Source organism: Populus trichocarpa, chromosome 11 (assembly GCF_000002775.5).
Source record: "Populus trichocarpa isolate Nisqually-1 chromosome 11, P.trichocarpa_v4.1, whole genome shotgun sequence".
NCBI lineage: Eukaryota > Viridiplantae > Streptophyta > Magnoliopsida > Malpighiales > Salicaceae > Populus > Populus trichocarpa.
In genome coordinates, this window is record NC_037295.2 from 563,581 (window position 1) to 589,636 (window position 26,056).

Sequence of the window (26,056 nt, forward strand, 5' to 3'; positions counted from 1 at the left end):
AATTCAATTTTAATATATATATATATATATATAGCACTTAGCCATCAGTATGCAAATATTGTGCATGTAGATTTTATATTGAGATTTTTTAATATTGATAAATAAAAATAAATAATTTAATTTGATCTAGAAAAGAAAATTGATTTAACTAAATATTATTCAAAAGACTTTACTATGAAGTGTTAATGGCTTGAATTTATATTTTTACTTGTGATATTTGCGTAATGTTTTCATCATAGAAATATTATACCTTAAATCTAATAATAAGAAGTAGAAGCCCTAAAATGAAACACTCTCATATTGGAAGGATTTATGTGTCTCGATTCAGAGTAAAGGATTAATTTGACTAAATTTAAAAGATACAAGGACTATATAAATTTCTACCTTCACATATCAAAAAAAAGAAAAGACATTTCAAAGGAGACTTCAAAATTATTCTCATTAATGCTAAGAAATAGAAAACCCACCATCTCTTTCTCCATTCCATTCAATAAAAACCTCTTCTTTTACGTGATCTCTGTAACCTTTCTTTGATCATCATCTTCATTGCTATAAATACCTCAAACCCAAAAAATTCTTGATCCTGGACACCCAAAGATTCAATCTTCTTAAAATTTAACACAAAAGACTCAACCTTTGCTAGAAAAGAACTCTAAAAAATGATTCAGCTTTTGTTTACAGTGATATTTTCAGAGATGGCAATGATATTGTTATTTGTTTTCAAGACCCCATTAAGGAAATTGTTGATAATGAGCTTGGATCGAGTCAAGAGAGGGCGGGGACCAGTCATGGTTAAGACAGTTGCAGGGACAGTGTTTGTGGTTTTAATGTCAAGTGTTTATAGTATGGTGAAGATCCAGAAACGTTGGATCGATGATGGTGGTGCTGTTAATCCTACAGACCAGGTTCTTCTGGCTAAACATCTGCTGGAGGCTACTCTTATGGGTAACAATTATTGGTTTCTTGAGTTATTTTTGGTTTTATGTTTTTTTCTGTTTTGTTAAAGTTTTCAGCTTTGTGGGGTTAATGTAATGTGATTGGATTGTGTGCTGAAGATTTGATTTCGTTGATATGTTTGTGATTGGTTTGGTGGGGCTGATAATTTATCTGTTTTACTCATGATTTGATGAGAAAAATTGCTATTTCATTTTGGATTGGAGATGTCTTAGATCCATTGTTAGCGCTGAAGAATGATATAACGCTGAAGAATGATATAATGCTGAAGAATGATACCTAAATTAGAGATTTGTTCTTGAGTTTTGATTGTGAAATTGAGGTTTCTTTTTTCTTGCTTCAAATCATGCATGTTGAATGATGTGATGAATGAGGCATTTGATTTGACCATCTTTATTATTAGCTAGGTTTTTTAGAATTTAGAAAGATAGCATTGTATCCTCCATCATTATGGAAGATAAATCATCAAGCAATTAGTGCCGCGGAAGAAAAGAATATCTTGAGTTGCATAACTCCAATGTCTGAATTTTGATTGACCTTTAGCAAATGGAGTCCAAATATTATGTTTTTCCTTGTTAGATCAAGGGAGGACTTTGGATTTGGACCTCTTTGCTCATGATTTTAGGAGAGTGTCCATTAAGTGATTGTTTCTTTATTGTTGTGATCAAGCTCTTAAAGACAGCATGTGATACTTATTTGATGGAGGAAAATCATTTTGAATGGCATCGATGCCTTTCCATTAAGTGATTCTTTCTTTACTGCTGTGATCAAGCTCTTAAAGACAGCATGTGACACTTATTTGATGAGGAAAATCATTTTGAATGGCATTGATGTCTTCACGTGTTGCTCTGCTTTTTCAAGTTATAGATGGTTGAACTCTGCCTTGATGCTATAGTAATGCCATAAGGTGGAAAAAATGTGCTTTTCCTTTACAAGAAAAAAAAAGAAAAGAATGCCGTGACTAGGAAACTTTAAATAAAGAGCAATACATGGTGATTTTTTTCTCATTATAGCACTTCTATATAGTGAAGCAATGATATTGTCGTTAACTTCAGGGCCCGTGGGATTAGTCGAGGTGCGCGCAAGCTGGCCCGAACACCCATGTTAATAAAAAAAAAAATTGATATCGTACCTTTCTACGCATGTGTCATGCCCTGCAGACCTATGGTTCCCTTGAGATGTCAAACTTAGAACATCCTTAATCATATACCTGTAAAAGTACTTCCAAATATGGCATCTTTTAATACCAATGGAGTTCTCTTCGGCTGTACAAACTTTTTCCCCATTATACGTGCTCTGGTCTATGCGTGTGTCATGCCTTGCATACCTATGGTTCCCTTGAGATGTCAAACTTAGAACATCCTGAATCATATATATGCAAAAGTACTTTCAAATATTGCATCTTCTTACACCAATGGAGTTCTCTTCAGCTGTACTAATTTTTTTTCCCCATTATACATGCTCTGGTCTATTGAACACTGGCTATGGTTATAAATGCAAATAACTATAAGCCGAAGGTGGGTTATATAACTTCCAATATCTATTCATTTCAGAATGCTGTCCAACCTCAGTTATAATAAAATTCAACATGCTGTTTTTCAACCATAAGTTTTTCTTTTCAGAATGCTGTGCTTCAGATGCTTTGCAACACCTTGGTCATAATCCAATTTTTTAACTTCAAGTATCTGTTTTCATTTCTGAACATTTGCTGTTATCAAACTTTTACACTTGGTGGTTGGCATCATCCCTCTTCTGATTCTTCTCTCTCGCCATTTACTGGCAGTAAATTGTGCAAAGGAAACCTTGTTACGCAAGATGTAATATTCAACATGCTATGAACTTCTGCACAGTCCCAAAATGACTATTACCTTAATTTAAAATGACTGTTATGCCATGCGATCTCTTTCTTGCATTTTTAGAATAGCTTTCCAGTGAACTTGTTCAAGAATCTTCTAGAATGTAGTGTTGGAAATCGTATTTCTGTAAATAATGTATAAAAGGAGTGGTGTAAGTGCTTTCTCTTGAGAAATATATCTTTTCTGGGCAGCACTTTTAGAAGTGAGTCTTGTCTGTTTCTAAATCATTTATTTTATTGTATTTTATTTTTTGAGTTGATAGACTAGGCAATTTACGTTTGAGAATTCCTTGTTTCTAGAGACCTTTTTCGCACTTCAATTTGTATAAACTTGAGATAACTATGTGCAGGTTCCATCCTTTTTCTTGGACTAATGATAGACCGACTGCACCATTATATTAGAGAACTCCGTATGAGGAGGAAGACCATGGAGGATGTAAAGAAACAAAATCGAAGTTTTGAGGATGGGAAGGTTGAGGAGACCAAAGCATTAGAAGCAGAGGCATCCACACTGCGAGAAAAACTTAAACAGCTGGAATCTGAATTGGAAATCAAGACAAAGGTGGTAAATACATCAGAAGCCAATGCAGTTGCTCTAAGTAAGCAATCTGAAGGGTTCCTTCTTGAGTATGATCGTTTGCTTGAAGAGAACCAGAACCTAAGGAGCCAGTTGCAATCTCTGGACTTGAGATTTTCACGTTCAACTAGCAAGAAGAATACTTGAGGAACTGAGCCCCACTTGTCAAATAACCTTTTTATCCTCAGTTTTTTTTTTTTTTTTGTCATACTATTACTGGGGATTTTCTTGATGGGTTTCATAGTTAGGGTTTAATTGCCATCCATGCATTGTTGTAAGCCTGTGAGTGTGGAGAAAAAGACAAATTGAAAAGCAGAGAAAAGGAGTGTAAAAATAGGTTCTCATTTTGTGTTAAGTTCAATTCAAATGTAGAGCTTGACGCTGAAAAAGAAGGGATGTATTTTGTCAGCAGAAATTCTGGTATGTTTGTTTCCCAACATGGATTTTTGTTAAAGAGAACAAATACTGCTGATATTCTCTTGTTTCTGAATATTTGTCCTGGTGAGTCGGGCTAATTTTTTGTGAGGCCAGTGATGAATTGACAAAAGTGAGACTCAAACTTTGATCTGTAATTATGATTTGTGTTTACAATTGATTATGATTAATTTAACCTCAAGTTATTGTTTTTGAAATACTGGAAAAATTATCAGTATTTACAATTGAGCGCAGGATCATTTTCACGGAGATCCCTATCAGTGTTTATTACGGCGAGTACCATCAAGCCAAGGAAGATCGGAACTGATAGTGCAGAAAAAACAAGCATCTTTTGCTGATGCTATAGGACCTTTAACCTCGTTTGCATATTCAGCAGAAACGGATGCCAGGAGTGTTAATGTGAATGAATAAGCCCACCACGCAACCTTCAATTTTCTCGTTGATTTCTTGAAAAGAACTGGCCTACAAGCCTGTTACACAGCATAGAGAATGATAAATTAGATTTGAAGCAAACTTTTCATCACACAGAACAAATATGGTATTGTCACAGCCCTAGTTTTGAACGTAGCTTGCCAGAGGCATGAATTGGAACAAAGAGAGAAAGGACAGCATCTTTGAGGCAGTATCAAAAGCTCCAGAAATGGAGTTCAAGCTAAACTTGCCGTGCTTGGTGCAGCAAAGAACAAGAAGAATACAGGCCTCAACAGTGCAGGAAAGCTATTCCCACCTGAAAAACGCTGATAAAGTGTAACAAAGAGCACCAAGTAATGTACGATGCCTAGGGGAAAAAATGCAAATAGCACTTTCTTACCACCTCATCTGTGATGCTGTCCTTGCAACCACCAAGTTCCCTATTACTGATATCTGGCAAGTCGGATTTGCAAGCGTGGATAGAAACTTCTTCTCTGTTGTAAACCACTGTCCATAGATTTTCATATCAAGCATCACAACAGGAATAGCATAGGTGCAACAAAGAACAAAATAGGGAACAATCTTTGAAACTGATATCAGTGACGATTGAAGCAACAAAAGCCATGGAGCATATAGGTAGTTAACTCCTATATAGTGAAAGAACTCTTCCGTCACCAAGTTAGAGTGAAAAAACATTTCAGATCACAGATAAGGGAGGGAAATTTGTATTAGATGTGCAAGCCACTATAGCGAAAGAAAATTTGTACGTGCTGCATAAAGTCTTACATTTGGCTTCCTTTGCACAAGCAGCACATAAATGTTATGTGTATTCTTTTGAGGGACTAATGGAAAATAAAAGAAATGAAGCTTCATAGCTGGGAAAAACAAGAGAATTAATGCATTGAAAAGAGCTAATTAGCTAGCTTTTCATGGTGGGCTGTGACAAATGTCAATGGTGTTCCAATTTGCTTATGGGAAAGAGATAGCTTAAAATTTACAATAATAATCACTAATCAATTTATAATAATTAATGGTATAATCAATTTTACAAATCAATTAAACTATTTCAATTCACTCGGACTTGGTTAAATAAGTTCTGAGTTGGAAATAACCTATGTCAATGTCCTTTTCATTACATCAACATTATTATTATTATTATTTTTTGTTATTGGTATAATAATTTAACAACTGTGATTTATGAGGAAATATGTATTTTTAAACAACCATGTGCAAGCATTGCCATGTAGAAAACCGAAGTTTATTTCCTTCAAAAAATTTGAACAGCCACATAAAGCACCTTCTCTACATTCACAGGGCATCAATAATATTTTATGCCTGCTACCATCGCCACAACTACCACTACTGCTAGTCTTATTCCCACTAATATACGTGAGTTCATTAAGAAAAAAGACAAAGTCATATTCCATGCTAGCCCAAGTTATCTCTGCCCCACTATGGCCAATGTGGCCACTAGCATATGCTAAGTTATAATCCTCACTACAAGGAACCATTTCTTGTTCGTTGCTTCTTACTGTGATCCAAGTATCATCCCATGACCAATTGGGCACTTCTCCATTGCCTTCAGTCAATTGCTTGATTCTTTCAACTGGAGAGACCGAAGGGCTTTCTTGGGACAAATCCCAAGTTGTCTCTAACTCCTCTATCGAGTCCCATAAGACTTGATCCAGTACACATGTTGGAGTGTCCACATTTGTGCTGCTAATAATCTCCTTCAAAGCAGAATTTGGCTCCTCGGTAATGAAATCATGCTTAAGCAGTTCACTGGCTGACCACCTTTCTCCTGGGTCCCTCTTCAGGCACTTGCTCAAAAAGTCCTTGGCTTGCTTAGACATGAAGCTTGGAATCTCTGGCACGTTACCTGAAAACCCAATTTGGTAAAGGGCTGAAACTGGGTCTGAGACATTCACCCATGGAGCTTGTCCGGTAGCCATCTCAACAACGGTGCACCCGACAGACCAGATATCAGCAGGGAACCCTTGGTGCTCCCCACGCGCCACCTCAGGTGCCATGTAAAGCGGAGTGCCTGCAATTGGCGCTGTCGTTTTCAAAGCAGTATCCCCCGACACCTCATCAACCCTCTTAGCACAACCCAAGTCAGCAATTTTTGCCCCATCACCGGTGACCAAAATATTATGACCCTTAATGTCACAATGCACTATACCATTACAATGGAGGTACTCAAGGCCAAGCAAAATCGTCCGGGCATACAATCTGATCATAGCCTCGTCGAGACAGCCTCCGCCCTCCCGAATCGCATCGATAAGCGTGCCACCGGATATGTACTCCAAGAAAAGATTATAGAACAACTTACCATTCTCGTTAGTAATGTCACACCCCTTGTACACCACAATTTGTGGACACTTCAATGTTGAAAGAATACTTTGCTCTCTTTGGAGAGACTCCGATTTCAATAGCTCAGCTGACTTAACCGCAAAGACTTGACCGGACCGGTTGGCCTTGGCCATCGAGACGGTGGCCGAGGAGCCATGGCCAATGGTTTGGCCTCTAGTCCAGTCCATTTTGGAGAGAAAGGTGGGGGGTGTGACAAAATTTAAAGAATGTGTATTATGCTTGCTGAATTGTTTGCATTGGTAGTTATATTCTATATATATATATACACACACACAGCACATATGCAAACTGTAGTTTATGCGTTTAACTGGTACGTTTGGCTTTAATGCAAGAAACATTGCTTTCTTCATTAAACTTTATTTTAGCATATTTATTTTGTGGCCAATGGGCGGCCGCCGTTTCTCTCTCTCTCTAAACAAGACGCTTCCACGTGTCGAGAAGCGGGTGGGTTGCAAGCTTTGGCCGGCTTTTGAAGGCCAATTGCTTAATCCTGACGCTGTGCTTAGCTTAGCTTAGCTTAGCTACGCATCATGCTTTGTTCACGAGACACCACGTGAGAACGTGCATGATTTGTGGTAATTACATCTTTGTGAAAGAGTGTGGGATCATACAATGGATATGGCACAAATGCACGGGATATTCTATTCTTTAGAGAGGTTGATTGGTCGATAAGAGGTGGTTGGATAAGTGGATTTATTAAGCTTAATCTCCATTGTTAATTATTGACTAATTTGAAATTGAAGTCTCTCTAATGGTAATAGACAATGAGAAGGTAAACCTCCAATAATGCCATGTTATTGATACCTTGAACCTAGCTAGATAAATATTAATTATAAGTTGGAGTGTCATAATTAATTTGCAGTAAAAGTCAATATAATTAGGGTTTTATTAATGACTCTCTCCACGTTCATGGATCCAATGCTAATTAATTTGGTCAAGGAATATTCTTCCAGCTAGCAATCATTTATGAGCAAAGATAGTGAGCATGGAAGGGAGCTATTATTGGATCAAAATGGTTGCTGTTGAAAATTAATGATTCTCGATGATAATGGTATTGATTTGAGTTTAATGGATGTTTCTCATATATATTAAAATGTGAAGTGTTTTTTCTTTTTTTTCAAAAAATGGTTTTGGTCACTATAATTTGAATAAGATCTTAGAAAACATTCACCATTATGGTTAGATTAAGAATTTTTTGTAGTATTCAAATCGAATTCCGAACCATATGTGATCCAAAAAACACACATATTAATTATATCTGTATTCTCTCAAACCCTAATTTTCTCTTAGTATATATGAACATATTAGAACAATATATTAATTATTAATTAGCTGGTTATGGTATTTTCTATTGACGGGGTGTCTTTTTTTTTTCTTGGTAATTATAGGTGTTCGGGCTAATTTACGCTCATCTCGATTAATTTTCCGAGACCCTGAAGTTAACGACCAGATAAGCCTCTAGTGGTCCTGAGAGACTTATGACATTCGAACTAGTGATCTCTGAAAAACAAATTTAAGACCCGACCAGTTGAAATATATCCCTCAGAATTAAAATCTTTTTTATATATAAATTATTGATTGGCTATGATATTTTCTCTTTATGGGGATACCTTTTAGGAAGATGAGTCCTTGCTTTGTGCACTCTTATGGTATCCATCATACGTTCCTTTCAAGGAACACAAACTGTTAAGTTGCTTTCTTCATGTGCCAACCACCAATCCCTTGGCTTCACTATATCTCTCCCTTTCAGCTCTTATACTTTGGCTTTCGGTAAAGGGTTTGGGACCCATGAGTTGTCTGTGCATGTGTCTAACGTACGTGTTCTTCTCAAAGTAAAGATCAAACTCTTCATTTTAGTTCTGATGAATGGATAATGGGTGTAAATTAAAGTTACATAAAGTGGAGTGAAAGATCCTTGCACAGCAAGGATACATTCGAGCCTCTTGAAGAGACGTTGTAGCTGTTCAGGATGATGCCATTCATACTTGGAACTCACAAAGTTAGATTTTGATTGCTTTCCTTCACATGCAAGGAAAAACATTTCTTGTGAAATTCACCAATCATGCATAAAGGTATAAACTCTCACTGGGATTTATTTCCTAGATTAATGGCGAGGGTGAGTTGATGATATCATTAATCTCGATTTGAATCAGATTATGAAAAAAACTCGATAACTTTAAATCTAATATTTTAACTAGTATTGATGATATATCTTATCGATATGATTAATTTAATATATCTCTAATACTTGTTATTATCACAAGTATTTTTATTGGAAAAGAAATGGATGAGGCGTATATTACAAGATTATAACAGAAAAAAACTAGAGGGGATTAAGAGGGGCTGGCTGGCAGAGTGATAGTTGTCGATAGAGCAACCAACTGTAATAGCAAAGATCACAGGTGCAATTTCTATGTGCTGACAAGTTTGCAGGACAGCCGGCGGCTGTCTTAGTATCATTCCATGCTTTTTGGCGGAAAACAAAGTGAGAAAAAGCTAGCAAAAGAATAAAATTCCTGCTAGGAGATGAAACAGAAAGCTAATTGTCTGAGCTGTTTAGATATATTCTGTGTATTATGACATAAATGGATCGCAGGCCTCAAGAATCACTAGAGAAGATAAGATGAGTTAACTCGAATTTATTACTTTATTTTTAATTTTTACTTGAAAACAATGTTATTTTTAAAAAAAAAATTAGTTTTATATTTGTAAATCAGAAGAGTTGATATTCTGATTTACTCTTATAAATTAAATTAAATTAAATTCAGAAAAAGTGTTATAAGGTACTGAAAACCATATATGGCGACATCCACCTACTATGTTGCTACCTGCCCTTCCAGGAGTGGGATGACATTTTTTATGCTTTCAGGTTTTTCATTACAAAAATCAAGAGTTACATCAATGCCTGTTGTCCGTTGTTGGGTTGTGCCATTGCCTTTTAGCCATAGCAACCATTGACCGAGGAATTGAATATACATGTATTTGTCCAGATCTGGTAGAGCAATTACCTTTGATCATTAAACTAAACATGCATCATAAAAAAAAAAAAAAGATTCTATCAATAATTGACCATAGCAAGGCAGTGCGGTTTCTTTGACAGAGTGATCTTAGTCTTCACTCTTGGACTATCCGATAACTACAGGAAGTGCTTTCGACTGTTAAGAAACATATTTTGCATGCCTGTCTTGTCTTTTTACCTCACTTTCAACCTCACCTGCCAATTTTTTTCGTGCTTAACTACCAAGAAAAGGACCATCAGAACTGGCAGTTGGGGAGGCAGCACGCGTGCGGACACTCAGTGCTTTGGTGACCAGACAATATGTGTACATGAAAAGTGGAATGATTTGCTTGATTGGGAGCAGCAAGCCAGGAAGAGCATTGAAGGACACGCGAGCTCATCCCTATTCTATATAGAAGTTCATGAGACGTGTTTGGTGAGCAAACAACACTCGAATACATGGAAATTCTTGTGACATGTTTAGCGAGCAAGACTCGAATCTTGATGGAGGAAGAGAACACTCGAATACATGGAAATTCTTGTGACATGTTTAGCGAGCAAGACTCGAATCTTGATGGAGGAAGAGATCGGACATAGGACAAGAATCCAGCTGATGGTTCTATACACACCAAACACATGCTGTCTCCACACCAAACCATAGTTATTAAACCAAATTCAGCCCGGTTATTTGATCTAGAAAACTCATAACTCGAGACTTGACCCAAATTGATATTGATATTAACCCAGTCCGTACTAACCCATTAACCCAAACCTTTTTCCAAGTTGGTCTAGTCTAGACCTGGTCCGACGCCTATTCACCAAACACAGGCAAAATGAACACAAACCACTATTCACCAAACACAGGCAAAATGAACATAAACCAAACCCTTTCTTAATACGAAATCAACATCTAATGCAGATGGTTATAATAACTCTCAAGTGGATTGTTCCATTTTAAGTTCTTGCAATGCCATTATTGAGTGGAGCTATTATCAGTAATGGAGTGGCATTTCCCATAAACTAGACTCACTTTCCAGGCCCCCACAAAGCTATATTCATGCTTTAACATCTCTGGTGAAACTACGAAAAAAAAAATAGAATCAATTGTCCTCGTGATGAAAAAAACTTGAAAGATTATTACAAGAGAGGACTGGAAGCCACAGTCTCATACCATCCTAAACCTAACAGATTAAAACTTTCCAAATCAATGTACCTGTAAATCTAAGATATTATAATCATGCCAGAAAAGCATTAGTCATTTCCATGAGCCTGCTGGAAATATATCGATTTAAATTTAACCTCACTGTCCAAGGCCATTTATTCCTTGCCCTCTACGTTAGGATAGATTATGAAATAACCTGGACAAGAGCTCAGATAACTGCATGGATTAAGGGGGGGAAAGGCACACGGAACTTAAACCCACATTCACTTCATGTCACTCTCTACTGCATCAATCTCTGCTACTAAAACTTGAAAGAAGGAAGCAAGCAAGCGAATATCTACAAGAAAAACTACTTATTTAAAGCTGCGGCCAGCACTTTCATATTCGCCAGTGACTCCCTACATTACATATTAGTTGATAAAGGGGAGGAATTTGAGACAAGGACCCCAAAGAAAAATCCTTTACGCTGCCTCGGCAAATCCAACTCTAAGCTTTCCAGAATCAAAGACAGTATGGTAGCGTCCCATGAAAACATCTCCCAGTATCCTGGATTGTGAAAGATCAATAAGTGAGATTAAAAGGAACATTATGACCATCTATGAGCATGGATAAGGTGATAAAGCAAGCAAAACTAGTTCTAGAATCCTTAAGAAGGTTCGATTAGAAAATAATATACCAAAGAGGTCCACGAGGAGGAGGTATATCCAAAGCAGTAAAGCCACTGATGCACTGGGCCGCTGAACCTTGGCCAACCTTGAGAATGTACTGATCATGAAGCAGGAAAGAGGCATCAGTTCTACGAATTAATATACACGTTTGATATATTTAGCACATTTAAGGGGCATTGATTCATGAAATAGTAAGTTGTGTTGCATATTCAATAGGAGCACTCCATGCTCCTATGGAGGAAAGTTGGGCTGTATCCAAATTCTTCCTGAGGCCTTTGTTGGACAATACGCCATTACTACTAGATATAAACTTTTAGACTATAGATATCTATCCAAATATAATTACATTAATATAGTCCTGTTAAAATGTCCATAAAGACTATCATCCTAGCACAAGTGGCAGTTCTTAGAAGAATGTTCGCAACAATGAATCAAAACATCACAATGTTGCAATCAGTGATACCTCATTATTAAGATGAATAGATGGTTGCATTTCACCAACTTGTGTATTTCAAAATCAGTTAAAAATGCATAATTTCAAGGAAATAGGAAAAAAAAGGGAAATATCCCTTGATAGCATGAACGGTAAGACTGGGTTCAGCTGCCATACCTCCTCTGGGGCAAGCTCAAACTCTTTGCCTCCAATGGTGAAGGCAATTCTAGGCATTGAAAGAACACTTCCACAGTCAACAGTTGATTGTCCTGTCGGGTTTGGAACACGTTCACAGAGCTGTGAAATTATCAAAGGTATCAGCAAGAGAAGCATATCCACAAGGCCCAAACAATTATTAGGGAACAATGCATGTATCACACCTGATTGATGAAGTTCAATAATTTTTTGCAGTGGTTAATAGATAAAGTACAAATTCATTTAATTCACCTGATTGGCATAGTCCAATACACGATCTTGTGTCTGGTTCTGCTGAAGCTGGCTTCTCATCCAGAAAACTGCCATTTCACAAGCAGAGCACATAGCATCACCAAGAACACCAGATGACTTGTCATTGCCCTCGTCCACCACACTCTGAATGCCCATGCTAAGCAAAATCACAAACCTCTAAGTTAACTGCCTATTCACAACACACAGTTAACCTTTCTAGTAACAAAAGCAGCAACATGCATGGAGGCAAGAATTCGCTTCCATGAAATTGGGTTTACTTTCATGAATTTTCTTCTACTTATTAAAAAAAATAGCAGAAGGGGGTATTATCCAGGAGAAAAAGTTATGCCTCCCAGAACTGTGAAAGCATAAGCATAAGAAGAGAACATCTTTAGAGCCCAACCTTATGCCACGGGTTCCATCAAATGTGCAGAGTCCAATTTGAGAGCAGATCTTCTTTGGCTGTACCTGTAAATACATACGAAGGAACACAAACAAATCCATAAATAGATGCTGACTACACCCATTTTCTCACATAAGATTTTTATCAGCCAGGGTTTCAGAAATCAAACATCTGAAATACAAGGCCAGTATCACCTCGGACAGCAGCAAATCCATAATGACTTCCCCATACTGTGAAACTACAGCCTTGCATTGCTGGCTAACCACTCCAGAGGCTCCAATGGCATGATTTATCATGGTAATTATAGCCTGAAAAAAATAATAGAGACCACCGAAATATTTTATGCACAAGAAAATTGACAGCAGAATCATGGACCTCCATTATAGAAGATTCTCATTTTTCCTATAAATGCTTTGTATCAAAATTTATTATTTTCAAAGTCTATGCCCCAACTTTAAATCTTCAAACCAACAGGGTAAAAAGCATTAATAGCTTTACATTTTCATCCATTCTGTTCTAGGCAATCAACATAACTTCAACCCAATGGCAAAAAATAGGATAGTAAAACAGTTAGCTATCAAATTGTACTGAATAAGATATCAACAAGTACACATCCAACAAGCTGAAGTATTGTTCATACCGTTGGACCTGCCAACAAGGAAGTTCCAGAATCCGCAATTGCAGCACAACCACCAGCACAATACCCTGAATAGCAGTATCCTTAGGTAATCAGACCATATAATGAGAGGTAGTATTAATCATATGCAAGAGAGCACATATATATAACGACAAAAGGATAATTGTCGCTGTAGATATATACAATATATCTTATTAACAGAGCTTTGCCCTACTGGTATATGTGAGTTTCTATATAAAAAGTGCAGGTACTGAGAGAGAACATACCGGTTGATTTATCACCAACAATGACATCACCCATGTCGAACTATGAACAGGAATTATGATACAACAAAATGAGAAAAATAATTGAAAAATACAGATGACATACATTTAGAACTCCAAGAAAAGAAAAGGTTACAGCCAACAACCTGCCAATAGCCTTTCTGTGTCACAGGAACATATGTGTGCTTGCCCTTGTAATGATTTGGGTCCATCCCACCAAATACAATTTCTCCCCCTTCTTCATCATCCGCATTGCGGTTAAGCCAAAAAGAAAATACCGGTTCCTTGATGAGACCCTGTTTAATCATGTTGTCCCTGTTCAAAATGCAATATGTCAACTCAAACACAAACCATAAAAAAGGTTTAGATGATCAGTGAGAACTAAGAGATAAGACAAGTACCAGACTGGAACAGCACCTCCTACTGCAATTTCTTTGAACCCAAGTCCCAAAATACCATCAAACTTGCCCACCAAAAATGTGATACTAGGCTCCTTAGTTGCCTCGATAAATTCCTTAAAATTCAAAAACAGGAGTGAGAACAGACTCATCACACCATGTAATAACATGCAAATAAGTTGCAAGGCACAACATTACCTGATCTTTCACAACCAGGTTACCAACTTCGACAGCATCAATACTGAAGAAACCAGAAATGGATCCACTGCCATACTGAATTTCAGCACTTTTTCCTGCAAAATTCATCATAACAGACTCAGTTTCAAAAAAAAAAAAAGAGTAATCACCCCAAATGATAGTTTCCCAGCCAAACAGCTCATGCAACTGCAGAATGACAAGCGATTTAGACTAAAAAATTGTAGCTAGTGCTGCATTGTATGGTTAAGGATTACAATGATGGCATCCCTAGTTCCTAGGATTATAATGATAGCATCGCATCCTTAGTTCCTAGGATTATAATGATAGCATCGCATCCTTAGTTCCTAGCTAATGTTAGCATGTATACACATAGCAGCTCATCATGACAACCACATACCTAAGAAAGTAATTAACATGCAGCATTTCCATATTTCCTACGGACCTAAACATTCTTGATAAAACTTCAATGCACCACATACAAATTAACAGGATAAAATTTCTTCTTATAGAACAAACAGCAAAAAAAAAAAAAAAAATTAATAAATTCTTTGTTAGCAAGGAACCAAACCATTCTTCTTGTAGGAACTCGACTTTCCAGAGTTGTACTTGGAATGGAAGTAACATGCAACCTGCATAGCAAAGTGAAACCATTAATCTATTTGATACGCATGTATAACGAACATAAAAAAAAAATACATGCATAAACTCACCGACAAATAGCACTTAGATGATGGCACCCACAAATTGGAGCTACCAGTGTCAAAAATCACTGTGAATTTCTGAGGAGGAGTCCCAACACCAATCTCACCATAGTACTGAGCATCAAAATAGTTCTTTAACGCAACTATATCAGTATCCTCAGATTCTCCAAGATTACCAAGGAGATTATACTTCCTAATAGAAGCTCTCAAAGCCTCTTGGGAATCAAGCCGTGCAGCAATCCGGTTGTTCTTATCAAATTTCACCTTTTTTAATCCAATTCTAAGCAAACCATCATTTGACTCGGATAATACCACAGCAAACAACAAAAATGAAAGAAGCACAAACCCCCCAATTGCTTTCAAGTTCACTCCCATTTTTACACCTGTAAATTCACATTAACAAAATTTAAAAAAAAAAAAAAAAAGTCCAATTCAGAAAACACAATAACCAATATGATCATTCACATTAATCCAAAGTGATTAACATGCAAAATCAAGAAAAAGGCTAATATCAAGTTCAATAATCATAAATCAAAAGTCTAACATAAAGTCATGAAATTTCACTCAGAAACAAGCAGTTCTCCACTGCATGATCTTGGCTCAGGTAAAGCTCAATTCTTTATTCAGTCTTTACACTTCTACAAAACTAATAAAGTAAAAGATCAAAACTTCCAAACCCTTTATGTCTATTCAAGCCTCAACTACACCAAAGCAGAAAATAATCAGCACCTAGCTCTTCATTCCAAAACAAAGAAAGAAACTTTACTGAAACCCACTTCAGTACACAAAAGGAGAAGCAAACTGACTCAAACTAACTCTAATTTAACAGCATAATCCAAATTCCAACCAGCTTTAATCAAACTTACAAAAAAAAGTTAATCAAAACAAAGAAACAAGTTAAAAATTAACAACCACCACGCAAAAAGAAACTAACTTTTTACAAAAAAAAATAATCACAAAAATACATTAATAAAAATGGGTTATCAAGAAAAAATTTAAAGATGCTCACAGATTTTGAAAAGCCAAAATAAAAAAGGAGAGATAGTGTGTGTCACAGAGACCGAAGAGGAGCAGAGAGGAGAATATATAGAAACAAGGAGAGAACTGACCTGTCAGCTTCTTAGACTCACAAGGGCCCAGCTAAGCTACCTGGTATCTTTCGAAGTGTAATTGACGTTTGAGAGTGTTTTTTTTTTTTTTTTACTTTTTAAAGTTTTTTTTTATTTTTTTTTAAATTATTTTTAATATCAATTCATTAAAATATTTAAAAATAAAAAAAAAATTAATTTAAAATAAAAAAAATAAAAAATATTTAAAAAAATATTTTTAAAATGCAAAAACATTTCACGGCTTAATCTTGGCTGTTGAATGCGTAGATTCTATAGGTTTTAACCATTGATTTTGGATTGTTCTGACTGCTGAACCCTTTTTGGTCTTTGTAATTTGGTTTTATTACATTCTAATCCTTTTATTATGAGCAAGTCTCACTTAAGTCCTTAAACTTTCTATCCCAGAACAATGAGAGGAACTGTTGAGTATGCTTGCTGCAGTACTCCTTATGTTATTTTTGTTTTCTTGTTTTAAGCTTATGATTGGTCCACTAATAAAGATTATAATATAATAAGGCTAATTATATAATATAACTATATAGTATAATTAATTCAAGTTTGTTATGTTTTTATAAGCTAATAATGTCTTGTTAATTGAGTAATTATAAGCTAATTATATAAGTTTGACTCAATAACCACTCCAACAACAAGTTTAAAGCACTACAAGATTTCTAAATTAAGTTACTAAATTTAGTTTAAAAATCTTGAGTATAACTATCATTAACATTAGTTTTTATATTTTCTATATGAAGCTGAAAAAAGCCGTGTGTTTGAATATATATTATTGTCTATTTTTTTTTAAAAAAATGATAGATTCTCTTATGCCATATAAGAAAAAAAAAGTGTTTAAAAATAAGATTTTATAGTATTATTGCAGCATTACCTTTCATTTTCTATTTGGTTTCGCAATAATGGTATTATAAAATCAACTTCCATGTATTAAGACTAAGAATCTGTTTTGGTATTGTGGTAGTGATTGTTTTTTAAAATAATTTTTGTTTGGAAATGCATTAAAATAATATTTAAAAAAAAATTAATTTCAGTATATCAAAACGATCTAAAAACAAGTAAAAAATTTTAATTTTAAGCAAAAAAAATTCAAGTTTTTACAAAAATACTTTCAAATCACAAAAACAACCGATGCTTAAATTTTTTATGAGTTAGACTTTAATTAAATATTTCATAGCTGAACCAATACATTAATAAGATTTTTTTTCCCTGCATCCTATATCGGTAATTCAGATCCTAAATGACATTGCTTCCGTCTAAGTAACACCGATATTTATGATTATTATCGGCATATTTGACAGGGTTTTACATGATTAGACAAAGTTGAGAAAAATTAAAAAGACTTTAATATGGATGGACTATGATGAAGGGATGCCCATAATTCTAAAATCAAAGTCCAAGGACGTTTCTGTATATATCTGGGAAAATGGGGGTCAATTTGTGAGAGTTGGTTAGCTTCAAGGACCAAAATTGTCCTTAGACCATCTAGGAATCCACGTTCCAAACGCACGATATTCTCGTCTTTGCCCTCATTGAAGGGCTCAAAACAAGCTAAAATAAAGCATATAATAAGGGATCCATACTTTACTAGATGGTTTTTCACAATCCATATTAGCCGTTGATCGTGAGATGAACGGTGATTAAGGGCATGATGAAGTTGAGATGCTGTACAACGTGGCTGATCATGGGATAAAAGAGAGCATGGGTATCGTGACGAAGGATTATGCTGGGTGGCGTTACAAGAGAGAAGCTGACATCTCAGCTAAGCATGCAATTCGGTTGCCTTTACACGCGACACTTTGCTTCCATTTACAAGTCTGTGGCTTGAATCAAGTGACGACAATGGTGTCTGGTTTTTCTTTTTATATTTCTTTGAGTTTGATATCATGAATTAACCTTGAATTTCAAGATATCTTCTATGCTAAAAATAAATAAAACACATTGAAATAAGCTATAAAACCTTTGATTTTATCTATGTATTTTTTATCTATTATAATTATCAAATTTTACATTATAATTCATCAGTTTATAATTTGTTGTCCAGCTGAAATAATTTTACTTTTAAATTGAACTAAAAATTAATTTGATTAAAATTAGATAACCTGCTAAATCAACCCACGATACAATTGCTTTATTTATATCAACTCAAAGGATTTTTAAACTTTTTTATCTATAATAACATTATTTTTTTAAAAAAAATTAAAACAATAACAGAATAAAAATTCAGGTTGATTCATCGACCATCAAGTTGACTAAGTTAATTCATAATATGAGATTAAAACTTGATTAGATAACAATGTTATGCTTCAAAAATTGGGCATGAACAAGAAAAAGTTGATAGATCCAAAAATGAATTTTAACAAACGAATCTTTTTATTAAGCTAACTTAATTACCATTCTATCAAGATTTCGAGCTAATGTATGTTTCTCCTTAAAATAAATCCATTTAAACAGCAGCACCAGAACCTTTGCTACCGCAAGTCACTTCATCTATCAAGATTTCGAGCTAATAGCAAGATTTCTTGTTCAGTACTGAGGATATTTGATTTATTGTTATTGTCCGATTCTTACTGTACGTGTGTGCATACTACATAAATAAGAGACGTGTCAATAATTAAACATAAATAAATAAAGAAAAAGGGACCACTCCTTCATTAATTAATGCATGAGTACTGAGCATAAGCCATTATGAAGCTAATTAAATTGTTGCCTGCAAGCAAATCCATTAATTTCAACTCACACGTTCAAGCAATGATCACGCGAGATGGATGGCTAGCTTCAGTAAGTGAAGACTAGCTACGTACTTGTTGAGTGCAAGAATTGTATTGTCTCTCAAGATGGCGAACGAAGGGAAAATATGTTGTTTTCATGAGCGAACCATTAACAAAAACATCGAGTTCGTCTTCCAAAACCGCAAAAAAAAAATATATATAAAAAAAAGCTTTAAATATGTAGTAGTGTGCTTGGTCAGGACAAGCATTCCTTCTTCTTCTTCTTCTTTTCTCTTTTGGATCGGTAAGAACTAGAACATGGTGGAAACTGGGAAAATCACATGCATGTAAAATCCATCCATGTTGTGAGCTTCTTGTTTCAAGTTTTGCTTTGTCTATTTGTTTCTTACCATGATGGTATATCTATATTTAATGAATCCTACTGCTAGAAGATGATGTTCTAAATCCAACCAGGCACACGAGCCTCTTGCTAAGTTACGGAGACCTTTTGATGACTAAGAAAGTGTGTGTGTGTGTGTGTGAGGGTATAATGTGGTTTTTTAAAGTATTTTTTATTTGAAAATTTATTAAGATAATATTTTTTATTTTTTAAAAATATTTTTAATATCAATACATTAAAATAAAACAAAAATATAAAAAAAATAATTTTAATTTTTTTAAAAAAAATATTACCCAAACTCCATTTAAAACTTTGTATGTATGTGTTATAAAGGGGGATACATGTCATCCGACCAGATATTGATTGGGATTAAACCATTCAAACTAGGTATTTAATACGACAACGTAGATCATATGAGTGAGAACTCTGTTAAGATACACGTGTACCTCAAATACACCAACAGAGATGCTTTAAATTTTAAACCCAAAGGCCAAAGGCCCAACCCAATAAGTTGGCCTTTTTGTTTCGGCCGTGGTTATTTAGTGAAGGAATTGGGCCGTCCAATTTGGAATCAAACCAATGCTTTAAGCTTTATATCAATTAGTCCTTCAAATCCAATTGGTATGGACTGTCAATGCGTGCAGTATGGCATCGATGGATCTTCTGAGAAGGCCTGCACATTGCCCCATAAGAAGGGAAAAAAAGCAAAAAAATGTCTCAACGATAGCATGCATCAATGAGCCTTCTCCTCTACCACCGTTGATATTTGCTTGAAAATTAAGTTCAACTCTTGCATGCATCTTTGGTCTCTTTGCTAGATGAAGCATTAAGAATTACAATGAAGTTCATATATGCATCTTGATCCGTCTGAGAGATATGTTTAACCTTTAACTTTCATAAATACTAATTAAAGCCGTGCTTAAAGATATTATCTTAGTTTGTACTTCCATAATATGTGATGTAGAAAACAAAAGTTTGGAGCACGTAGGGCCCGACACTATTAAATGAGGATTTGATCGGAACATATTAAATAAATAATTTAACAGATGTTTTCATAAATAATCAAAATTTATTTAGATTTAAGAAAAGATCCGGTCATGTCAAATTATTTTAACACCTAAAAACTGCAATAACAAGAGATCCAATTATTGGATCAGTTTTAAATTTTCCCATGTAATCTTATGAGCATTTTTCTAATATGCAACCACAACATCATTGATTGGATATTTGAATCTTTTAGAATTAAGTCTTAAGGCTAGGTTTTTATTTAGGCTAATTTTGTTATTTTTATGTCTTTTTTTATTTATGTTTAATTTCCTTTTTACTTTTATATTTCTAGTTATTTTCTAGTAAGCGTAGAGTTTTTTTTCAATATATTTAAAGGTTTTATAAACCTCTTAAAAAAATTTAAAAAAATAAATTTTGAATTCATGACTCATATTTGCAATCCCCGTTTGTTGTGCTATAGTCTTTAGTTTTTGTATGCATCAATATGTCATTTTTTCTTCTAGAAAAACAATATTCAATACAACAACTAGAGTTAGGTGGATCCAAACTATCTATGGGCATCCTAATAATATTGTTGTTGTTCATTATATTTTTTAGTTTAACGTGGGTGTCCGGGCCAGCTTGTACGCACCTCGACTAATCTCATGAGCCCTGAAATTAACAATTATGTAAGTTTCTAGTGGCTATTATATCAATACAATCAACATGTTATTGTTCATTATTATTATAGTATACGTTATCGTTATCATAATATGATTGATTTGATTCAAGAATCTTCATAAATAAATGTTATTGATTTGGTTTGTATAAACTAGTTACACGTGGCAATTCCTTTCTATCTACCACATTAATTAGATGAATGATCTTTCTTTTTGAGATGCATGAACAAGTTTTTTTTTTTTTTGTAAGATCTCTATTAAGGACATCATGCTTAAATCTTTCATGAGAAAAAAGAAAAAAAGAAAAAAACAAATCCATTTTCAAATCTAATACTTGATGTGGGGGCACGAGGCCCATGATCTTAATTATAGCAAACTGTTTAGTCCAACTCGCATTTATGACGAGAATAGTAAGGGCACAAATTAACTATTGATAGTTGAAAATATTATTTTAATATGTTTTAAAATAAAAAATATTTTAAAACACAATGAAAATCATTATATATATATATATAAAAGAAATTCCAAAAAGTTAATTTCTGTGCAAATCACAAATCACTCATGCAAGTCATAGGCTCATAGCTAGGTTCACATGAACGGTTGGTAAAGTTAAGAAGAGAGAAAGGTCCTTCCATGTACGGTGGATTGATTGATGAGGTACGGTTGCGACCCGCCATGCTCGACCTTCGATTATCCACGTGAACATGACATGATGTCAATGAAAAAATAAAAAAAAGAAAGGGGGGGCTAATTTGCACGGAAAGTCAACAAAGGTTTCCTAGATTGTCCAATGAAATTAGCCCCTACCTTCACCACTCTCCACGAAACTTACCAAATCCCCATTTCTTTCTTTATTGGTCCAAATTTGACCTTAGAAGATAGCTTTCACGATCCAATTTTGATTCATTCATTTATCACCCCACATGGTGTTGTAGTTGCCTAGAAGTCTCCTCAAAGTCCACTCTTGCAGGCAAGCTAGGGTTCCTTCCACCTTACACTCTAACATTTTACGTGTCAAACAGTTGTACACAGACGACTAGCCGTAGTTCTTGACTGTTTAAATCACCAAAATGTTTTGTATTCTTCAAAACTTATTCGTCGGTTTCTTGACTTTTAATTTGTTTCTTTAATTAGTTCACTTGCAAACGTTAATTATTGAATGTTAACAAGTCATTGGGATATGAAAACTAATGAGCTAGGTTTGAGGTTGAGAGATAAGAAAAATATTTATAAAATTTAAATAACTTGTCTCTTTTATAAATTTATGTATTTCATAATTGAAAGTTCATAAAAATATGCTATTTTTATTTTAATTTATTGCCCTTGTGACCATAACCAAATACCACGATTGATAAACCATTAATGAGTTGGAAAATATATGTTGATCGTGTTTGTTTTATATATATATGTTGATCGTGTTTGTTTTATATATATATGTTGATCGTGTTTAAAACCGAACAATTTGAAACAAAATATTAAAGCATGAAATAATAATAACAAAAGGAATGGAAATCTTGTGTTTACTTTAATTTCTATCCTTTCGACCCCCAACAAGGAAAAAAAAAAAGAAACTATGAACATCTGAACCTCATTTTCATCCCTCGGAAGAAGGGAAGAAAGAGAAAAACAACTATTGATAACAACAAAGTAATTAACTATTCATAAAAAAACAAAAAAATTGATAAGAGATATGTCTAATTAATTTCTGTGGCTTGTGTTGTTCGTGGCATTGCTGTTATTGTTGTTGTTGGTGGTGTTGCTGTTAGCACCACCAATGATGGAGCTGATGGCAGCTGCAAGTGCTGCAGTGAAGTTAGGATCGGCCGTGATGGCGGCAGTGGCAGCACTCAATGTGTCCTGAGATAGGGAAGGTTGTTGTCCTGAGTGCAACAAGTGGGGTTGAGCTTGGTGGCCTAATTGTGGAGTCCCAATTTCCTGAGACAATTGTAGGCCAGAGAATTTCGATTGGTTGTACAAGGCTTGACCAAAAACCTGAGGCAATTGTGGTGTTGTGACTGAGGAAAAATTCTGGGGCTGGCCTGGAAAAGGGACTTGGAATTGTGGAGGAGGTCTTTGGAACTGTAGAGGGTTTGGATTATGAGTGAGGTCTAATGTTACAGTAGGGAATGGAGCTGAAGCTGAAATAGTTGCCATATTTGATGAGCCAGCTGGGAGTATTGCTCTTGCTAGCAAATTTGGGTTCATTATGCCATCTGCACTTGACATTGATCCTGATAGTAACATGCTTGCAGCTGCTGCTGTTGTTGATGCCATTGCCATTGCAGCTGGAGGTAGAGGGTGATTGTGATTCCCTTCATAAGTTGTGATCAAGATTGTTCTATCCTCCGCGCAACGTTGAACCTGAAATCAATCACCAACATAAATTACACTAGTCTTAGATAAAATCTTGATTGGATTATCGACAATTCCTCAAATCATCCCTAACTTAGATTGAAAACGAGGATCAAGAAATGGACTAAAACATACTTGTTTTCGAACTGGACAGCCCACTGCCATGGTGCACCGATAATAAGCCCTCGGACACGGGTTTCCTTTGGCCATCTTCTGGCCGTATTTCCGCCATTGGCAGCCATCAGTAATCTGGAATCGGTCAAACCAAATTAGTTCCACTCCAATTTGTTGAAAGTTATATGAAGATTTTGAACAAGTCTTAGCTAGTTACATACCATGGGAGCTTCCGATCGTGCACGAACCGACACACGGGCTTTTCTCATCGTCGCCTCGGTCGATTGCTCTATAGCCTTATTAGCAGGACTGGCAGGATCCGTTTTCTGAACCTTCCATGCTTGTGATTCAGATTCAGGACTCTCTTCCCTGCCAATTCTTTTTCCATCTCGGAAGCTAGAATTTTCTTGATCATATGGAAGTTTACCATTGTTTTTCGGGGATGCAACTTCAATATGGTTTTGAGGTGTTCCAGAACGAGTCCTCTCATCGGACGATGAATTGGATAGTTCATCAGTCTCAGCTGAAGGGCCTAGATCCATGAATTGTCTGGGCACTACTACGTCCTCATGTTTCTTTTCCTCAGAAGATTTTCCCTGAAAATTCTGAACACATCAAAAACAAATCATTTAACCTACCTGGACCAAGTTAAAATGGTACACTAAAATCATCATCATCATCGCCATCATGTCAAGGATGCTTGGAACTGTTAATTTTTTTTAGAGAAAATTAATTACCTGTTGCTCTTTATTGCTTTCTTTTCCATGATTTTGTTGTTGATGTTGCTGCATTAGTGCTGCAAAATGCATCTGTAAAGCACTGTAACTGGTGGTTACTTGACCAAGCATGTCTTTTAACCTTTGATTTTCTGTATTCATTTTTTGCAGCTCCATTTGTAATTGTGCCAACTTCTACATGTAAAAATATATATATAAAGATTAAATAAATCCTTAAATGGGAAATCTTAAAAAAAATAAAATTGACCATCGATTTGGATTGTGTTTAAACTTATAATTACCTCGTTGTTCTTTGATCTCTTATCATCAACATCAGATGAAACTCCATCATCCACAGTTGATTGATCACTTCTAGAGTTAGCAGTAAGAAGGTGCAACCCAGTCTATATTTAGAAACAAAAATAAATAAATCAATATCTCTATTTATAGAAAAACTATATAAGCCATAATAATTCAAAAAAAGAAAAAAACAGATTCATTTTCTTACATTTACATCAAGAGCAGTCCTGGTAGACCTTGGAGCAAGTTCAGCAATGGAATTCTCCTTCTTGACAATAACACTTGTGGTCTTAGAATCATCGTCACCAACCTTATCTATCCTTTCTTTAAAGAAATCTACTTCGTGAGCAGCAGAAGGTGGTTGCTCATCTTGGCCAGCAGAAAGACTACCTGGAAACTGAAACATATTATTGTTCCTAGAATGATCCATGTTATGATCACTAATGAAGTCTCTTTTGATCTTCAAAAAAGAGCCAACTGGGCTGTTGTTGTTGTTGCTAGAGAAGACAGAAACAGGATCAGAAGCGAGGGTTAGACCCCATCCTTTGTCCATAAATGAAAGAAAGAAAACAAGAAGAAATGCTAGGAAAGAAGAGAGTTTTTCTTGAGAGAAAGAGGGAGAGAGAGGTGTCTGTGTGTACGTGTTATGTGTGCAAAGTCTTTGAAGTCTTTAGCCGCTGCAATGAGCTCGGCTATAAAAAGGGTTTGAAGGGTGGACCAAAAAGAGATAGATTTTTTTTTTTTGGATTGAAATTGGATATATTTAGAAGAAATTGGAGGGATTTCTTGAGTGGTTGCGTCAGGTGATGCGTCAGGAATCCCTAGCTGGCAATATTGGTCCAGTCTTATACTGCTGCTGATACAAGAAAGTTAGACTTTAGAGACTTGCAAAAAATGGGTTGTCGATGGATATCCATATAGAGTAAGTGGATAGTCCATTACCATGGCAATCTTAATAGAACTTCGTTAGTCATATGAATAGCGTAGCTCTTCTTCTTCTTCCTTCTTTTTTTTTTTTTTTTTTTTTTTAATTTTCCCTTTTTTTTTATTTCAATATCATTTTTTTTTATTTTCATTCTCGATATTTTTTTTAATAATTATCCGAGTTACTTTAGAATCAATCAAACTAATTTAAACCTGAGTTCAACAAAGAGTCGAGTTGGGAGAGTTTTTTTTTATTAATTTTATCTTTTTTAAAATTTAGTAATTAGGTTGCCTTGAAATCGATCAAGTCAAAGGAGTCACATCAAGACAATTCTCACATGATTTAATTTTAGACTTAAGCTAGTCAATAAGTTGGGTTGGGAGATTTTTTATGTCAATTATTTTTATTTTTATTTAATTTCATCCTCTAATTTTTTTTCATCGGTCAACCAAAATGCATTTGAACCGATCAACTCGACTAAATCACATTAGAAAAACTTTGTATTTTTTAATTTTGCTAGGCAAGGAGTTAAATAAGAAGGTTTCAAGATTGCACCGCTTAGTTGATTTAATAAAAATATTAAATAATTTTCTATGTCCTGAATAATTTTTGTAACGTTGAAAAACAATTGTGGACATATAAACTAATAATTATCTAGAACTTAAACTAAAGAATTCAAATATCTTCAACAACAATAACAACTGGAATTTTCCAAGGGGAAAAAATCAAATATGGGTCCGGATATTAAAATGGGTATACGGGTTGAATACAACAAAAATTGATGAAATGTTGACCAGATTTGTAAAGTAAGACAAGAAAAAGAAAAAGGTGGTGGTGGTG

General features: G+C 35.0%; 4 protein-coding genes and 1 pseudogene across 8 annotated transcripts; 1 reads left to right on the top strand and 4 right to left on the bottom strand.

Moving 5' to 3' along the window:
• The first annotated feature begins 411 nt into the window (after window positions 1-411).
• Window positions 412-3,958, top strand: LOC18111210 (uncharacterized). Its single transcript, XM_006389521.3, has 2 exons — window positions 412-945; window positions 3,160-3,958. Exons 1-2 carry the CDS (start codon window positions 660-662, stop codon window positions 3,531-3,533), a joined length of 660 nt encoding a protein of 219 aa, XP_006389583.2. The 5' UTR covers window positions 412-659; the 3' UTR covers window positions 3,534-3,958.
• A 130-nt stretch (window positions 3,959-4,088) lies between these two features.
• LOC112323368 (S-type anion channel SLAH1-like) lies at window positions 4,089-5,164 on the bottom strand (annotated as a pseudogene).
• A 200-nt stretch (window positions 5,165-5,364) lies between these two features.
• LOC18111208 (mitogen-activated protein kinase kinase kinase 18) lies at window positions 5,365-6,854 on the bottom strand. The gene has a single exon (XM_006389518.3). The coding sequence runs from the start codon at window positions 6,770-6,772 to the stop codon at window positions 5,414-5,416; it is 1,359 nt and encodes a 452-aa protein (XP_006389580.3). The 5' UTR covers window positions 6,773-6,854; the 3' UTR covers window positions 5,365-5,413.
• Window positions 6,855-10,973: 4,119 nt separating this feature from the next.
• LOC18111207 (aspartic proteinase) lies at window positions 10,974-16,095 on the bottom strand. Of its 2 annotated transcripts, none has more exons than XM_024581739.2 (14): window positions 16,023-16,095; window positions 14,923-15,296; window positions 14,781-14,841; window positions 14,213-14,307; window positions 14,018-14,130; window positions 13,763-13,931; window positions 13,620-13,659; window positions 13,357-13,421; window positions 12,911-13,024; window positions 12,717-12,781; window positions 12,314-12,470; window positions 12,044-12,163; window positions 11,442-11,530; window positions 10,974-11,311 (listed from the first exon to the last, which is right to left on the bottom strand). In XM_024581739.2, exons 2-14 carry the CDS (start codon window positions 15,286-15,288, stop codon window positions 11,227-11,229), a joined length of 1,539 nt encoding a protein of 512 aa, XP_024437507.1. In that variant the 5' UTR covers window positions 15,289-15,296; window positions 16,023-16,095; the 3' UTR covers window positions 10,974-11,226. The 2 variants fall into 2 exon arrangements, with proteins under 2 accessions (XP_024437507.1, XP_006389579.1); XM_006389517.3 differs by lacking the exon at window positions 16,023-16,095 and adding an exon at window positions 15,923-16,016.
• Window positions 16,096-22,311: 6,216 nt separating this feature from the next.
• On the bottom strand, window positions 22,312-24,971 carry LOC18111206 (probable WRKY transcription factor 31). Of its 4 annotated transcripts, none has more exons than XM_024611533.1 (6): window positions 24,500-24,971; window positions 24,294-24,395; window positions 24,013-24,183; window positions 23,497-23,871; window positions 23,297-23,410; window positions 22,312-23,170 (listed from the first exon to the last, which is right to left on the bottom strand). In XM_024611533.1, the coding sequence occupies exons 1-6, from the start codon at window positions 24,842-24,844 to the stop codon at window positions 22,508-22,510; spliced, it is 1,770 nt and encodes a 589-aa protein (XP_024467301.1). In that variant the 5' UTR covers window positions 24,845-24,971; the 3' UTR covers window positions 22,312-22,507. The 4 variants fall into 4 exon arrangements, with proteins under 4 accessions (XP_024467301.1, XP_024467300.2, XP_006389578.1 ...); XM_024611532.2 differs by having other exon boundaries at window positions 23,497-23,880; XM_006389516.2 differs by having other exon boundaries at window positions 24,013-24,186.
• Between the last annotated feature and the right edge of the window lie 1,085 nt (window positions 24,972-26,056).

Coding starts and splice junctions, on each gene's coding strand:
- LOC18111210 (XM_006389521.3), top strand. CDS start 660: ATGATTCAGCTTTTGTTTACAGTGATATTTTCAGAGATGGCAATGATA. Junction 946..3,159: donor GCTGGAGGCTACTCTTATGG/GTAACAATTATT, acceptor AACTATGTGCAG/GTTCCATCCTTTTTCTTGGA.
- LOC18111208 (XM_006389518.3), bottom strand. CDS start 6,772: ATGGACTGGACTAGAGGCCAAACCATTGGCCATGGCTCCTCGGCCACC.
- LOC18111207 (XM_024581739.2), bottom strand. CDS start 15,288: ATGGGAGTGAACTTGAAAGCAATTGGGGGGTTTGTGCTTCTTTCATTT. Junction 12,782..12,910: donor TGGATTTGCTGCTGTCCGAG/GTGATACTGGCC, acceptor ATGTATTTACAG/GTACAGCCAAAGAAGATCTG. Junction 11,531..12,043: donor TTGAGCTTGCCCCAGAGGAG/GTATGGCAGCTG, acceptor CTTCATGATCAG/TACATTCTCAAGGTTGGCCA.
- LOC18111206 (XM_024611531.2), bottom strand. CDS start 24,844: ATGGACAAAGGATGGGGTCTAACCCTCGCTTCTGATCCTGTTTCTGTC. Junction 24,187..24,293: donor AGAGATCAAAGAACAACGAG/GTAATTATAAGT, acceptor TTTTACATGTAG/AAGTTGGCACAATTACAAAT. Junction 23,881..24,012: donor AAAGCAATAAAGAGCAACAG/GTAATTAATTTT, acceptor TGATGTGTTCAG/AATTTTCAGGGAAAATCTTC.